Here is a 17887-nt window from a genome sequence, read left to right on the forward strand (position 1 = left end):
GTTGGCAAATAGAAGAGAGAAAAAGAAAGCCAAGGACAGTAGGAAGGAAAAATGCCAAACAGGGACTTTAAATGGGGAAACAAAACTGATGTTTTTCGCAGTGAGCAAGATGACACAATTTCTACTGCCTTTAAAATAGATTTGAAAACACTACCTATTACAGGGCTTTGGTCCATTTTACAGAGAACATATGCTCCAAATACCAAGCAGATACAATTTCAAAGTAGCCTCAGCCTAACAGGCATTTGAAATGCCAGGGGAAAACTGAAGAGCTCCCCAGGTTTAAGTCTTCTGCCATTTGAAGATGCTCACTGAGAACCCACATTGCCACAGCAAGGATCCTCCATGTGTTTGAAGCGCGTAAGCCCTGGTGAGGGACAAAGAACAACATTTGCTGTTATTTTCCTGAATCATCTGCTATCCTGTGCTAAGCACTTTAAAACCGCTTCTTATGACAAAGCAGCCAAGTATAAAGGAGCACCCAGACTAATGGGGAACCTGGAATTCTTCCCAGGCTCCAAATGCGCCCGATGCAGCAAATGAGCGGACACTGCTACCCCAGCTCATGCACCCTGAATAGTCACGGCAACAATGACTCTTCTCCACACATCCCAGAGAATTTCTAGCAAATATCTGTCTACTAAACCAGCCAACTTTTCTTTCAAGGGACACAAAGGGCAGGAGATGTTGAGAAAGAACTATGAAGACAGTAAAAAAGCCCCAAAGAATATTGTATAAATATTTAACATGCTTTTCCCAAGCACTACCAAGGTGTATGTAAATGTCCATGTATTATGTAAAGGCAGTGTAATCTGGCTTCATCAAGAGCTGGAGTGGAAGGAATAAAAAAAGAGTTGTGAAGACTTAAGGAAACCTGAAATCTAAGATAACGGTACCACTGGCAAAGAGTATAGCAGCTTATTTTCTCTAGACTGGCCTCAGAATATTTAATTTTGGTGTTGTCCATCTTCAAGGCCAGCCAGCCACCTCATACAAATGTGTTCACAAGCCTTCTATTGTGATTTTCCCCAAGATTCTTAACCGGGACACAGGAAAGGTTCCATTTAAAAATCATTTTATTATTAACATAATCTTCCCATTTAGCCAAGTCTGGGTTCATGTATAAGGAATGTCGGTAAATATTCCATTTGAGGCTTCTTTTTACATATTTCCATTGATAAATAAACTCTGAATTCACATAAAAAAGTTAAACTTAAATAACTAATATATTTTTTGTAACAGGCATACATTGGTAAAATATAAATATTCTTGTACTCAGCCTTTGCTCTAGATAACAGTTAGCCACACATCACAGTTATTAACAACTAAAAACAAGAACTCAACTGATTTTCTGGCCTGGACTAAAACAGAGATGGAAACAGAAAATTCACATTTTGACTTTGGGCCAAAAGAGGTTAAGAGGCAGGAAGAGAACAGTTTTATTAACAGCCTTTTAAAAAATAGTCTGTTCTGCCACTGAATCTTAACTTATTCTACAATTGGTAGTTGATTCCATTATAATTTTATGTAACACTCAAGTTTCACTAACAAAATATGGCACATCATCCATGAACAATATAACGATGTTTTAAAACTACCAGGGCAAAACTGCAGGCAATATGAATGATTTGGCTCTGGCTCACCACTCTGTCCTCTCAGTCTGACATCAACAGATGGTGGCACCTCCCTGCTTTGGCCACTTTCCCACAGAAGAGTGGAGTTTGTTACCTGTAGCTCTGAAGTTTCTCAAACTAACCAGTTACCAGGCAGTCTCACACAGTGGGTTTGCTCACCCAGAAGTCAAGACCAAAAACCAGTTGATTGAGATGCCCTCTCACAGGACTCTGGGGATGATGGTGAAAGGGACCACGGGGCTGCTGGCTTCGAGCTCCAGTGCCGTCAGGAAGCATTCGGTCGCAGCATCGTCATTGCCTTGAGCCTGCAGCACCTCTCCCAGGCTGTTCCAGACCTCGTGGGCTGTGGAGTTCACCTGGACAGCATCTCTGAGAATCTTCTCTGCCAAGCTATAGCGCCCAAGCTGGTGAAGTATCAGAGCCTGCAAGAAAACAAAGGGAAAATGGCTGAGAATGGCCAGCAGGGCTTTCCTGAAGCTCAAACAAGGTCACTGCAGTGAAATAAGGGTAGGCAGCTCTTGGGCTCAAAGTGTTAGACTACGTAATTTTTATTTATTTTTTAAATTTAAGAAAAGAAATTACGTGATGCAGGACTGGAGCAAGCTACTCCACACCAACAAAGTCAAGTGGCTTTGGACAGGAAACAAAGACTGAATAACAAAAACTCCACCCATTTGCCAAGAAGCGGGAAGTACCTGGGCTTTTGTGCAAGCTCCTGTTATCCGAAGTCTAAGGTCTGTGCCCTGAAGTTTTCACACCCTCCCTCTGCATCTTAGCAACCAGCTCATGGCCTTTAACACCTGAGACCATACACAGCACCAGCAGCACTAGAGGATGGCTGTAACAAGACTCAGTTCAGCTCAACAGGCAACAACCACGGGGCTTGATTTAATCTGTGGAACAGGAACAGGGACTGATATTGCCCCAGTAATGCACAAAGGACCAGCAGGCACAGAACTTTCTCATGAGCATACTTGTTACAGATCCTCTACCTTCCTCTGTGAGATGGGATCCAATTCAACATTACAAGATCCAGAGCACATCCAAACCCACTAGGATATGGGCTGAATGAGGCCATGGAAATCCCCATCCCTCACATTCAGCTATGTTACTGTGCCAGAGAAGTAATGGAATGACCCAGTAAGAGAGCTTTACTTTGGGATTATTATAATCCTAACAATATTACGGATTTTTACATTGTGATTCTGTATTGCAGAACACATATGGACCACAGATCTTTGTTTTGCAGAGGTGTCCCAATTACATGCTCACAGAGGCCCTGTGCCTTCTGCCCTCCCAGCCCCTACTCCTTGGACCACAATTTCTTTTATCTCTCTGTACATCTGTCCCTCAAATCCTTATTAACCTAAGTACTGCTGATTAGAAAGTACTGACATTCTATGCAGCCCCTGAATTATCCACCATACATTTCTGGAATTGTGCCCACCTGGCTGACTTTCAGCTTGGGAAGACTGTTAACTCCATCCTACAGAACAACTGAGCACACCCTGCTCTGCAGAACAACATAAAGAGTGCTGTACAGTATTGGCAAGTGAATAAATAAATGCAATGCAGGCTAATTTCTATCAGCCTGCAGATGTTCTCACACAAAGGTGCCAGAGGGCTTTTCTGGGTTTGGACTTTTTCTGAGCTGTCAATTGAGTCAGCATTTTCAGAGCAAGTGAACAGTACTTCCAATACAAAAACTGGATAACTCTCAGGGTCAGTGCTTTTTTCCCCTGCAGTGAAGTGATTATCAGTGACTGGGAGGTATCAGATGTGAAACTACCAAAAAAATGAAGCAAGATGGAATACACAAAGCTTGTGTCACTGCAATGCACCTAACCTTAATAAAATTTAAATGTTCTTATTTTTCAAGATAAGAGTCTCTGTTTTCATAAGCTTTGCTTTTTGGGGGTGCAGATATGAATATTTTATACCTATTAAACATGTGAATTATTTGAATATTGCTAGTACTTTTTTTCTTAAATATGCCAGGCCATTTTCCCAGCTTGCTAAGGATACAAGCTGTTCTTTTCAAAACCAAAGAAAACCCAAATTTTGCAGATATAAGCCTGTTCATAGGAAGAGACACATATGACATCACATTTGCCCTATTCTGTGTGGCAAAAAGGATAGCTGAGAATTTCCAGGTGATAGAACTAGAGCAAATACTGTCAGTTTGTCAGCTTTTATACTTTCCAAAGAATACAAGCATTAGTGTTGAAATTAGCATTTAGCAGTAGTGAAGGAACCACTCTTGCATGGGCAATGAAGTTGCATCCTGTGCCCTCATGTTTTGGGGACACAGCTTTCTCGAGGGAGTGTCTCCTGAAAGTCAGTCTTTCACAGGTGTCTCAGCCTGGGATGGTATGAAGAGTCTTGCCTCAGGTGGTAGCCCTGGGACAACAAGCTTTGCTTCTAAAGAACAAATAGAAAATTAGACTTGCTTCATGCAGAGCATTGAAAGGATAGTGACATTTGATCACTGTAGCTATGGGCTGAACTCAAATAAGTGATCTAGAGAAAAAACACAAAACACTCTCTGATTCATGAACTCTCTCAGCATGATGGTCAGATGTCAAGCACTGTAAGTGTCCAGTTTGTAAATCCCCTTCCCGTATGACTTCATTAAAATGCTGAGGCACAGAACATTTCAGACTGTTTGCAGTCCTTGCCTGACTGTGCTCTATTAAGCATTACACACCACAGGCAGAAGGAGCAGGCATGTCTATCACACAGCAATATCCTTTGGTGACCTCACACCAACACTCATCCAAGAAAACCAACTTCAGTTTACCAGCTGTCAGCATACAACTGCTTTCTGCATTAACTCTTCAGGAAAAAACCTAAACCACTAAAACCAACAACAAAACCCACCCAACTAACCCCCTTCCCAAACCAAAACTCCTCTAAGATTTTCCAGAAATTATCAAATTTATATTATTATTTAAATTATCCCAGTCCTTCACTGCACATATTCCTCTGCTTTCTAACTGGAAACAAAATCGCAAAGCTCCCAGTTCTGGCCTTTACCTATTTAGCAGCAGATGTACAGACAATATTTATTTGCAGAATTATGTTAAGTCTTTTGCTTTATGGCTGGAGATGGGCTGAAAAACACATCAGCTCTGCAGAAACACAGAAGGGTACTTAAGTGGCATATGGTTCACACCTTAAGACCTGGCATGTTACCTTAAAACCTAAGCAGAATGCCTGTTCTGTATATCCTCTTTATTAATCTTTAAAAAGATAAAATATGAGAGGGATTCTGGAACTTGAATCAATTAGAAAAATTGCTATATAATAATTTGTGCAAATAAGAAGATCCATTCAACAAAATATAAGAAAACCAGGAAGTTCCTAAAGCAACCTATTTGTTCTTTGTACATTTTAGAATGCTGCAGTACTTGACAGAGGTGTTTAAGACAACTGTTGGCATCTGCAGGAGAAAGCAGGATCTTTCCTGCTATTGCATCTCTTTCACAAAAACAATGAAAGAACAATAAATGTCTGATGTTTGCTTCTAACAGTTATAAAAGCCTCTAATGTCTGCAGATCTCTTCATTTTTCAGCTCAGTACAAATGTTGTTTATTACTTTACTCAGTGTTTGGTTTGCTGAGAATTTGGGGGTTCCTTTGAGGCTGATTTTTTTCCTGTCAAATTACTCATCTCCCCTAAGTGTGTTAAGGCTTTCACTTTCTGTCTGGTTAGGATGTCTGTATGTTGTAGACTTTCTAGGCAAACCTTATTTTTCTTTTAGCCAGTTTACATTGTAGGGGTGGATTTCGTAACTCAAAAAACTCCAAGAGAGAACTCTAATGAGAAATGGCACAGGCAGAAAGTAAAGAGAATCTCTGAAGAAACAAAGAGACTTTTTTATGCCATCATCACAACCAATGAAACCAGTGCTTCATGACTCCAGTGCGCTGATATTTATACCAGTCACTTTGAATAATCAACAGTACTCAAAGATCTGTGGAGCTCAGATGCTCTCTGCTCAAGGAAAGGTCAACAGGCCTTTAGAGTGCCCAGCCAGAGCTGGGAGTAAAAGGGATTTAGCAATTCTGAGAGCCTCCAAGGGCTCTCCAAAGGGGCTTTCTAAAACAGCAACACTGTGAAACATTGTGTGCTGCCCTGACAGGGAGGTACTGCTGTCACCACAGACAGGTTCTACACAAACTTCACATCCTAACAGAACAAAACCCTCTAGGAATCAATCAAAACTGGGAGGAAAGGGCTTCCAACTTTTGCCACAGGTTATTTTCAAGATCTTGCCAATTCTTTCCTCACCCAATCTGGAGTCACAAAGTCTCCCTCTTGTTGGGCAATGATTTTACATGTGTTTCCTCCCTCAGCCATTCCATTTACACTTCATTTTACATTGCCCCACATACAAAACTGCTATTCTTTGCTTATTTCACCCAAACATCTCTTCAAGGACTGCTTTTTACAATGCTCAGTCAAAAAAAGCCATTTGTTCATTAGACAAATGCAAGCATCTTTTAAAAGGAAAACATTCAGATTAATTTGGATTTCTAAATGGAGCATTACAGTCTTGAAATAAAATTTCCAGTTAGAAAATGCACTATTTTTTATTAATAAAATATCATGACTCAGAACCTGAACAACATCATGTAATAAGCAATTGTATAAAGCCATAATTGCTTAAATAAGCATGCAGTGTAGTCCTCACTACAAAGGTATCTTTTTTCCGCAGAAGGGCTTTCTCTCTTTGCAAATTAACGTGTCATAATGATTAACCAAAGAGTCAATGCAAAATACATATCTAGACAAATAAACATAGGACTAAAATTCTGTAAACAACTAATTTTTCATTTTGAAAAACAGCTATTAAAAGAATTATTAACACAAGCCATTTATAGCAATCTACAAAGGTCACTTTTTTATTTGCTTCTAGGCAAATGAGAAGCTAACGTTAAATTTTTTTCCGTGGAACTAACATTGTAAAAATTACAGTCATAGTTATTGCCCATCATATGTCTCATCAACCCAGAGCTTTATCATAAAGTGCTAAACTATATTTGCATTAACTGGAACAAGAAAAGGGTAGAAAGATAACACTACAAAGATCACTGTGGTTTCCTCAGTGTAACCAAAAATTTTGTCTCAAGAGAGCAGGAGATTTTCTTAAGGTTTAACTGTCTGACTACTTCTCCACTGTGCCTGAAAATAAACAGCTCTCAGCCTCAACAGAAGCACCACTTGAGATTTTTACCTTTATTCACTTGATATGAAGAGCAATCTTTTCATTTTCTCTGAGAAAAATATAGACTGGAAGTGGGAGATGATCTCAAATGCAAAGAAATTTATTTAAAAGTGAGAAAAAGGGGAACTGTAACCGTTTGCAGTCTTGGCTTTTTCAGGGAGGCAGAGAAGAAACCTGGGAAATGGGAGAAATGGACAGAACAAGAAGTGTGGCTGATTTAGCACACAAAAAAGTGCCAGAGATTCTCACCATGTTTAAGAAACAGAGTCTGTTGACCTACAGAAGTCTCATCTAAGGAGATTTGAGCAGTACCAGATATAATATTCATATTAATGTATTCCTGGCAGGTCTGTTACATGACTTGTTTGATAAAAAGCTTCCTATACTTGTATGACACAAATTTTATTTAACTAAAACATAGCCCTCAGAGCTAAAAGTTTGCCTTGCAAAAACAACAGCTATAAGAAAACGTTATAAGCATATGAAAATAAAAAATGGACTGGTTTTGCTTTTAATGATAAGAGCAGGGAGACAGAGGAACAGCGGCCAGTTTCGCTGATGACTTGCTGAAGCCCAATAAGCTAACAGCTGATAATGTATAAGCAGACAGAGCTATTCAGATGTGGAAAACAATGGTTTTTAAAAGCTACAAAAGATTTAAAGAACTCACTACATCCAATTTCACGATGCTTTTCCCCAGTTCACAATCTTACTGTTTTAAAGTGGGTCCCAGCCTAAGAGACAATCAACTTTAAGCTGTGATACCAGGAGGACATGCCAGAAACATTCCCTTCCTAGCTAAAAACTTAAAAATCAGGGATTATGACCATAAATAGTTACAAAACTTGATGTACAATGTATGCATTGCAAATCCATATGCAGTGTAAATTTAGCATCAAAAAACTGCCCCTTGTTACATGCTGCTTTTTCAGCCTATTTTGCAAGTGTTAAGGTGGCTGCTATTTTTAAACAAATCTATCAAACTTGAAGGTTTACCAGAGACTTGACAGTGTTATGCTATAATAATGAAACAGAAGTGTTAGTGAGGCAAAATGAGAAGGATTCATCATGATATATGGAAAAATAAGAAAAATTCTACAGCTGATGCTTTCCAACCTCTGTGATAAAAATACGCATTTTAAATGTGGTCTATAATCAATATTTTACACTTACATAGAGTGAAACAGAACATTATTTATATACTGTGCTCTCCTATTTTCATTTTAGCTGATGACTTTGTGCTGAAACATGTCCATCTAGTCAAAGTATGACTTTGCATAAGAAATCATTTATAAACTCCTTTCAAAGGCACATGCATGTTGAGTCATTGCGCATAATTATTTTCTGCAAGTGCGAAAAGATTGTGACACAGTACGTCAGTTAGAAATAAACCATTCCATCAGAAAAATGATGAATAAACATAGTTCTGTATCTTCAGACACAGGTTGCATTTTAATGCAGAGATTTTGAAGGGTGACCACATTATAAGGTTTAAAACCAACTGGATTGACCACACTACACTTACTTTACAAGTAAAGGTGATAATAAATGCGTATTTTTTTAAATCAGAAAAGAAACTGCAACATGTATACAACTTGTTTTCCAAAATGCAGATTTAAAACTACTCATTTTCTCTAACCAGGTAATTATTTTGAAAAATAAAAAGCAAATTTCTTCAAATATGATCACAGATAAAACTTCCTAGCAGCTCAGTATGGATTTTCTTTTTTAAATGAGAACAACCAGCTAACAATACTACATTTGATCACTCACTAAACAGCTGATGAACAAACCTGTGCCTTGAGCCAACCCTTTTGCTCAGAGCCTACCCCAGATCATCACGTGTGCCTCATGTCCCTCTCTGCCTGTCCCCTCCCTCCATGGCCAGCCCACCCTCTGTGTGCTCTGCGGCCCCATGGAGCCCCAGGTTGTTATTTCTCTGCCCTTCCCCCAGTGCTAACATATCCTCTAAGGTATCCAATTGCTTCCCCTGCTGCAAAACACTTGTTGCTAGGAGAAAACCTACTGCTTGGCAACAGATTTTTAAAACAACAACTTTGGCTTTGTTACTCACTGAACTTCGCATCACCAGCATGAAATAACGAACCCGTGTGGTCGGGAGTGCATCGCTGTACTTGTAACTCCCTTGGAAGTGACTGACCCCTTCCCACAAGGATGTGCGTGCCTTTTAGTTCCCTACTGCTCACAGCCCAGAATGCAGAAAGGTTAAAAATTGAAGGTTGTTTTTAAAAACTGCTGATTGTAGTCTTCCACTGAGAGGGAAGCCCTTGGGGGACTTATTTTCCTATTAAGACAACATATTCCTGCAATAATCTGGTGTAATTTTGATTTACACCTTATGTGAATGTCCTATCAGCTTTCAGAAAACAGCATGACCAGGCTACATTGCAGGAACTAATTTGACTATAGCAAGCACACTGGAAACAATAAAACACCTTATGATAAAATGAAGCAGCTAGAGACTCCAGAGCTTATTTAACTTTTTATCTCCATCTGAAAATTGCATTGAGGGTCTTATTTTATCCACTGTGGCTACCAACATAGTAACCCCACAATGGTTCTCCCTTCAGAAGTCAGATGGTTACAGCTGTGGCAAGTACTGCATCACCACTGGCATCAGGGAATAATTAACCATAGCCATAGCCCTCAGATTATGGCCAGTCCTAAACTTGGAGCACTTGTCATCTGGTGCAAACATTTTACATTTTGTCCCAGGTGTAACACCATGAGGTGACACTGAAGTGTAGGTAGGTCTCTGGATCACCTCCCTCCATTTGGCACCACTGCATCTTCCCTTCCCCCACTCCCAGCACTGAAGCCACATCATTGTCTTCTCACCTTTCTCACAAACCAGAAATGAGGATTTCCCAGATGTACCAAATACATACACCTGTGATGCAAATGGGTGCAGGGGATCACAGCTTCACACAGTGCTGTTTATGAAATGGGCCCATAGTCATTTCTGTAGTTTGGTATGTTCTTTTGTCTTCATACCCTCACCTCCTCCCCTATGTAGACAGCTCATAGACATCAACACATCCCAGTGCATTCCCTGCAGAAATCCTCCCACTTTATCAGTCTCATCTGTAGCTGGATTTCAACACTGTCTGGGTTCAAAGCAAGGCCAAGTTTACCACTGGATCACTGTGCTCCATACAGAGACTCCAAAGCACTGTTTGTTATTGATGTCATTATTTTTCCAGTACCGAGTCAAAGGGTCAGAAATATAGCAAACTAGATTTCTGTTATTCCAAACCTAGGAGTTACATAGACATTTCAATATCCAAAAGGGGGGGGGGGGGAAAAAGAAAACAAATAAAAAACCAAATCCTCAAAAAATTATACAAGTGTCAAACAGGATAAACAGACCAAGTTTTTTGAAGTGAGGAGCTCAAAGTCAGCCCACTGACTCAATATTCAATTATTTGAGCAAAAGCTGGATTTTTCACAAGAACTGAGGATACCAGGAGATCAGGGTCCTTACTCCACTGCCTAAAACTAGGTTTCAGTTTAGAACACCTGAAGGTTCCTAGTTTTGAAAGCTTGTGCTCCATGCAAAATCATTATCGTGTCAAGAAATTAATGTTTTTCTGTCCATCAGTAAATTACAGATAGAATTAAAGAATAAATGATTAGAAATAGCAAGCAGTGAACTTTAAAGAAGCTGTTTTTCATTAATGACAGTTCTATGCAACCACATTGAACACACTACATTGTATGTGGCTTCTGGAAATAGTAATTAGAAAAACTGATCAGATGTTTTAATGAAGAAATCAACCTGAAGTCAGGGGAATAGTTTGTGTATGAAAGGAAAACCAGAGTTGCAGATCAAGTATTAAGTCTCTGTGAGTAAAATTTATAATAGAACTGTCAGAGTCCAAATCAAGCTTTGGAGATCTTTAGCTAGATTGCCACTGTACTGAAAGCCAGCACTTGTAGTCCATGCTTGTACTCTCAGTACCGAGTATTGACTCAGTACTACAGAAACTAGCACTTACAGAAGTCTGAACTTTTGAGACTATGGAAAAGCAATCAGAAGTGAATGATACTCTTCTGAAGTACCTTTTTGCATTTATGCATGTGCATTTCTATCAAATATTCTGAAAAATGCTGTATTAAATATTCAAAGTCAGAGCTGCAGTATTAGATAAAAGATGACCAATCTTTTCATTACTAAAATAAAACAGAAATTCATAGATTAAAGAACATTATTCACTTTTTTATTCCTTTTCCCCTTAGCCAAAGAGACTTCTGCATATAAAAATATGTACATACATATGTTATAACTATGACTAATGTCACTGTTTCAAAAGTGTTATGACACCACAGCAGCACTTACTACACTGGCACTGCAGTAACCTCTAAGAAAAAGAGGTTAATTTTAATACAGCATTAATATACATTTATTTCTATAGCACCCCCAAGAAACAGACCACTTCCTCCGCCACAAAGCAGATGTGAACTGCCATCTGCTGCTCGGGCTCAGCACACTCTGCAAGGGCCATGCCCATGGCAGCGTGCACAACCCTCCCGGCAGGACGGGGAACGCGCCCCCTCTCTCCCCGGGCTCCGAGAGGCAAGGCGGGAGCTGTAGGTAGCTGTTAACCTGCCAGTCTGCCAGGACAGCTGCCAGCAGATTCTTCTTTAAGGGACACTATTTTCAGTGTCAAAGGAGGGCCCACACCCTCCCATCTGTGCACCATCAGGCACAGGTCAGAAGAGCCAGAGCCTAACTATTGCCTAAGAAAGGGCTTCTAGCACTTCCAGAAAAATAAAACAAACACTTCCCTATATATTGACTTACCCTGCACAAAATTGGAAGAAGTTGAACATACTGAAAATTCTACAGAAAAAAAGCTTCTGATAACTAAAGAGAGAATCCCAAAAAGCAGGGCAAACATATTACTATATGGAAGCAAACATATTACTATAACTAAAGCATCACCTAAGTTTTATAATTAAATTCCATATAAGCCTATCACATTTTCTCTCAATTTTTTTTTTTTTTTTGTTTTTGTGGGGTTTTTTTTGTGGATTATGTTAATTTTTTATCTAAAACTTGCAAAACTAAGGTATTTTCCATTTAATCAACATCAGATCAGAAGAGTCCTCTTAGGTCACTCAATTCTATCCCCTGTTGTTACGGACAACTTTACAACAAGACTTCTTGCTCCACAGTGTTTAGCCTGTAAGTGCTAGGAATCCTCTTCACATCATCTTCTGAAATTTTTTCTCAGCTAGTTTGTTTTCATTTGCTCCAGTGCCAACGCCACTTAGCCTTATTTCGATTATGCATATTCCTCTCATGTTTACAAGGATCATATATTATTAAAGTTTCCTACTCCTCCCAGAAAACGCTGCAGAGATTTCCAGCGCCACGCTGCCATGCAGTCACCTCGGCACTGACCAAGCCACACGCTGGGTTTGCCCTGCAGCCACATTACTCAGGATTACAAGAGAATCACAGCCCCAGCCTGGGAGGAACCAAAGGAAACCTCTGCCTGAGTGCACACTGAGGCTTCACTTGCCCTGTTGACCAGCCCCAGCTGGTTTCACTGGGCATGACAGCCTCTGTTCTGGGTACATAAAGCAACCAGTGGAGCACAAACAGCACCATTCCACAAGGGAAGGAGAATCTCTAGGCTTACAAAACTAAAGGTGAGACTACACTCTTGACATGATGATGATGGTGCTGATAATGGGGACAAGATGATGGCTCATGTTGTGGCTGGCCAACTCATGCACAATTGAGATGCAGCTCTGATCAAATACTACCCCAGCTCTTTGTCCTCCCCAGTCATTTCCATACCTAATCTTGCTCTTGCATTTCTGAAAATTATTTTATTTCTTTCACTGAAGGGTCTCCAAGTCTCACTTTTAATCAAATTTTGCCTTTGTCATGCAACTCTTCTTACTGAGTGCAGATACTGCATGAACTATTCTAAAATTTTCTGTTAACAAATCCAGTAATATTCAGTGAAGGCTCAGTTATTTCATCAACTAGTTTTTCCAGAATTCTGGTCAATTCCTCCATACTCTTCCACCAGCAAATACTTGCCAACATTTCCATAGTTTCATTTCAACTGATAATTTTACCTTTGCCATCCATGATGAATATCACATTCCTGTTGAAGATTGAGGCAAAATATGACTTGCAGTTATGGACTTTTTGTAAGTGGTTATCCATCACTGTACTGATTGACACTGCATGTTAAATCATATTCCGTGGTTGGTTTATGGCTCTTGAAATACGTTTTTCAGACTGTATAATAAATTAGTGCACAAGGTTGGAATCTGCAGAGAAAATGTAATTCCAAATGCAGTTTCTTCCTTAGTCCTCTCCTTTGGTTTACTATTCTCAGCTGACAGGCAGCTGGAATAAACTGGAGCCCTGCTTCCCCGAGTGTAAGAGCTTCGTCCATTTGAGTCACTTTTCTAGTTCACTGGAGCAGAGTTGGCAGGAAGAACAAGAATGACAGAAAAGGCACTCCCCCACAAAGCTAGGATTTGATCAGAGTAAGCAAACTGGGAAGTTAATGCTCTCTGAGTAAAGAGCTGAAATGCAGAGTAGCAGCTCCCACTTTTCAAGGAAGGGATTTCCATGGCATAAGAACTACAGCATGGGTTTGGTGGGGAAGGTGGGAATTCTGGAACTTAAGTAAGCTGCTGAGGTCTGAGGTGAGATACGAACATTTCCTACCAGCTATTGTGTTGAACATCCATGGATTTATCTTCACAAAAATATTCAGATATAAATCCTATATGAAATAAAATGTAATCCACAAGGCAGAAAGACCACACCTACTAAGAACATCCCTAAATTTTTGAAGCTTAGGCTTTGATTCTGCAGCAAATGAGGTGAGTTCGGATGGCCAAGCTAAAGCTACCTCATTTGTTTTCCAGGGATCACCAGCTGCTCATACTATCAGATCATAATTTTAAGGGAAATTAAGTTTGACGTGTCAATTACTTAAATAGATCTGACAGCATTTCATACTGTTTTCTACTTTATATCAGAACCAGTTATTTCTGGCAACTGTAACCTACCAACTTGTGGCTAGGCATTCAGTTAACATAACAAAGCATCATCACAGACTGCCTTTGTGCTATAGCATTTCATAGCCCTCTGCTAAATCTTTGGGTCCATGACCCTCACAATGCCATCTGTTCCAACGCTAGTGTGGCTATCACTTTTTCAAATGGTCATAAATTAAAACCAGACAGAATCCTAAAGAAGCTATTGTCAGCTGTCAGGACAAACTGTAACAAGGACCATGGAAAAATGGAAATTGAAATGACTCTGCAGCTGATAGAGACTCACCTGCTTATCTTTTGAACATTTGTAAACGCATGACAATATCAGCCTTAATTTGTTACTTGCACCCATTTAGAAAATAAGGTTGGTTTGGTTTGGTTTTTTTTATGAGAGGATGTACTTTTAAAACTGTGTTTTTATTTTAAAACACTTATTTTAAGGCAGCAAAACCCACTTACCATCAGGGACATTTTAATTCAGAAGCCAAGGCAAAATCCATTCTTTTCATAGGTCAGATCACTTCTGATAGATGGCAAGTATTCTTAGATGGCAAGCATTCTTCCAAAGTGCTACCTAACACCATCTCTGTCCATGTAGATTTAGAGCTTTGAAACCATTTTCACACTGCATATTGTACAGAAGAAATGTTGAATCCACGTGGTTTTTTTGTTATTTCTATAGCCCTCTACAGATAAGGTCTTTATATCACACATAATTCACTACTTCATCTAAACATATTATGCAATGCAGGAATACAGCTAACTAAGCTAACGTAGCACAATACATTATGTTATGTTCTGGAATAATTTTAAACCATCAGCTTTTAACAGCACTGACTGCAGTGAAGTCTGGTTTGGGTTTCTAATGACTGTGTCTTACTTCGCTGCAGCAGAGAATTTACAAAGGCTCACTCTTGTGTGTTTGCTGATACCTAATAAAAATCTGAAATAATGAAAAAGTCTTGGTAGTCTTTCTTCCTGCCTCTATTTTTGTAATATTTGCCCAAGCCTTTTTGGTTTTTTTCATCATTCCCTCTTCTATCCAGATGAAACAGAAGTGTTAAAGAATGATACTGTATGCCTGATTTCCAAAGGATATTGGTCTTAAGTAGTAAGTTCAATGTGTGAGATGTAAACAGTGTATTAGTAGTGGCTGAGGAAGACTGAACACACTGAGTTGCAACAAATCATTTCATCAGCATCACTAATTAAAGACTAATTAATTAGAACCCAGAAAAAAACTGGAATTCGCATGTTAATTTCAGATACATCCATAAATTCACTTACAAAGTTTAGTTCCTGGAACAACAGGGAAGAATTTTAAAACTTTGGGATTTTTCATCAAAATATTTAGAAAAAAAATTAGAAAGAATCAACTATCTGCATCCTAATGGGCCTACTAAAGCTCAAGTGGGTTTTGGGTAGTGTCTTTCTTTGCAGGGCTTAGCTTTCTTTTAACAGTGTGAACAATGTACGTGTTTTCATATTTCCGCCAAGTAAGTGTTTTGCTAATGAATTGCTTTGCTTTGTTCAGCTGAGCAGTACTAAAAGACTGAAGATTTCTTCCAGGTCAAATGCTTTATGTATAGATATGTGGCTCTTGAATATGAGCACTCCATTTTAACTCAGTGTTTTTCTAACATTTCTTTTTCCTTCAATTCTATACCAGCTCTTAAGAAAGAAAAGCTGTTCCTAAAATCAACTTCAAATCTAATTTAAGGGCTATTTCTTGAAAGCCAGCTTCCTTGAAGCATCACACCAGCATCTACCACAACACAGGATTTCTCAAAACTGGTGTGAAAAAGCCACACTTTTGTGTATAAACTACATATCAGAGATTAGCAGAAAGAAGCTGCAATGCAGTGTGATGCAGAAAGTTTTCTCAATTTCCCAAGACTCCAATAAGTGCATCTTAGTACACAACTACATTCAACCTCAACATCTGGGCAGTAGTATATACTTACAACCACTGTGACACACTTCAAGGTATCAAGCAGCCCTCTTTGTTTACCTCCCACTGATCACAGAACAGGAGCACAGTTATGGTTTGCCATTTCTTACCCAACTGATCTTCCCCAGAGGGCATTATCCCTCTTCAGGGAAAAGCTGGCCTGAGAAGTCTTACTCAAAACATAACTTACTCAAAATAACAGAGAAAACTGACTCTGGTTACACACAAATAAACATTCCAGAGTTACATTTGTGCTCACCAATTCAAGTTGGGGACTATAATAGTCTTCAATTTCTCCAAGGACATAAAACAAGACTTAATTATTTTTTGTTCAAACCCAGGTATGATTCTCATTTGTAGGAAGATGCACCAAAGCATAGACCTGAACAGAACACCTAAGAAAAACTAACCACTCATTGTATAATAAAAAGCAATTGTATAAAAGCAGCAATCCTTTTTCCCTTTTCCTTTAGATTTCTACATCCACGTACTTGATATTTAGTTTTATATTTCCCTTTTCCTTTAGATTTCTACATCCACGTACTTGATATTTAGTTCTAGTTTGAAGTTAACTTTTCTTGAATTTTATCTTACTACCAAGTAAAAATGTAAGATAAGAAACAAAGATTTACAGGAGTAGTTTACCTTTATGACCTATAAAATATGTTACTAAAAAACAGTGCAATGTTTCAGTGAGCTCTCAAAACCAGAGCAAAAGTAATCACAGAAACAACGTACTGATGCCTCAGGTAGTTCTGAACCAGTCTGCTATCCAGACATCTTCTGCACCAAGCATCTCAGCTGCAATGACTTGGGAAATAATATATTCATTGAGCAAATCCAACACTGACAAATCTCCCATAAAGGAACTGGGAGAGAGATGTAGATAAGTGAAGTAATATATTATTGAAGAGTATTGAAAGTGAATGATACAGACAAGGACTTCATTTTACACATCTGAGCTGAATAGCTATCAAGGAGCTGCCACAGATCCCTTCACTTAAACTGCAGGCAAAGGGAAGAACTATCAAATATATAATTTTCACTGATAATCAATTTTCAATTATAGAACTGATTTAATAATCTCTATTTTAATAGGAGGTCCATCAGTGAGCGTACTAAATTTAAATATCATAAGGGAAAGTCCTCCTAAATTCTGCCAACCATTTGCAAGTCAAAACCCACAAAAGACATTCCACGGGCTCCTTTCAGTAGGCAGTGATACAAGATTGACATTGGAGATGCCTATGGGGAAAATTATTTTCTTCACATTGCAAAGGCACTGGAAAGAATAATCACAGGAATTAAACGTGAGTCCCATGGACGTGAGGCTCAGAATGAGAAATCAGGAGGCTTGTACTGTATTTAAAGCCAGGTATGTCAAAGCACCCACACTTCAGTTTCCCCATTTCTTACTGGGAATACACGCTTTAGGGCCAAACATATTTGAAACTTAACATGCTGTGCACTCAAAATTATTATGAAAAAAAATACTACAGCCTTTTTAAAATATCTAAATTTTTTATTTAGAAAAAGAGTAAAAAATATTGGAGTTATTGTCTTACTCTCTGACATACCAACTCTTAGTTGCCACAACTCTTGCAGATGCTCAGTTTAGCCAGTTACCTTTTATTCTTCCAAATTTCCTCAGATGCTTAAATATCCATGCCTGAAAATATAATAACTATGACTAATGGTATTTTTTTCTCAAATGCCAAGAGTTTTTTGCAAAGCTAGTGTTTTAACAAAACATACAGACTGGAGTCATGATTAACTGGTGAAACTAAAGATAAACTGGTGAAACTATTATCTCTTGGCTCTCTATAAAGTCCACACATATTAATATCAAAATTTAAAAGGTGCAGATCAACACTGTACTGGCTGACTGAAAAAGTGATGAAAGCCAAAAACAGCTTTCTGTTTTCAAATTTATCATTAGTTAATCTCATTCATGATGTATTTTTCCATCCACCTCAGATTAACCAGGTTGTTTACCATGATAGAAGCAGCATTAA

At 38.8% G+C, this 17887-nt stretch overlaps 1 protein-coding gene across 5 annotated transcripts in view; it reads right to left on the reverse strand.

Moving 5' to 3' along the window:
• Window positions 1-1058: 1058 nt before the first annotated feature.
• TTC7B (tetratricopeptide repeat domain 7B) overlaps window positions 1059-17887 on the reverse strand; it is a 120460-nt gene continuing 103631 nt past the window's right edge. For all 5 annotated transcript variants that reach the window (XM_041399962.1, XM_041399937.1, XM_041399927.1 and 2 more), the window contains one exon: window positions 1059-2056. In XM_041399962.1, coding sequence (XP_041255896.1) covers window positions 1835-2056 — 222 coding nt within the window. In that variant the 3' untranslated portion in view covers window positions 1059-1834. The remainder of the gene's footprint in view (window positions 2057-17887) is intronic.

The sequence above is a fragment of the Onychostruthus taczanowskii genome, unplaced genomic scaffold (assembly GCF_017590055.1).
Source record: "Onychostruthus taczanowskii isolate IOZ18803 unplaced genomic scaffold, ASM1759005v1 scaffold1, whole genome shotgun sequence".
NCBI lineage: Eukaryota > Metazoa > Chordata > Aves > Passeriformes > Passeridae > Onychostruthus > Onychostruthus taczanowskii.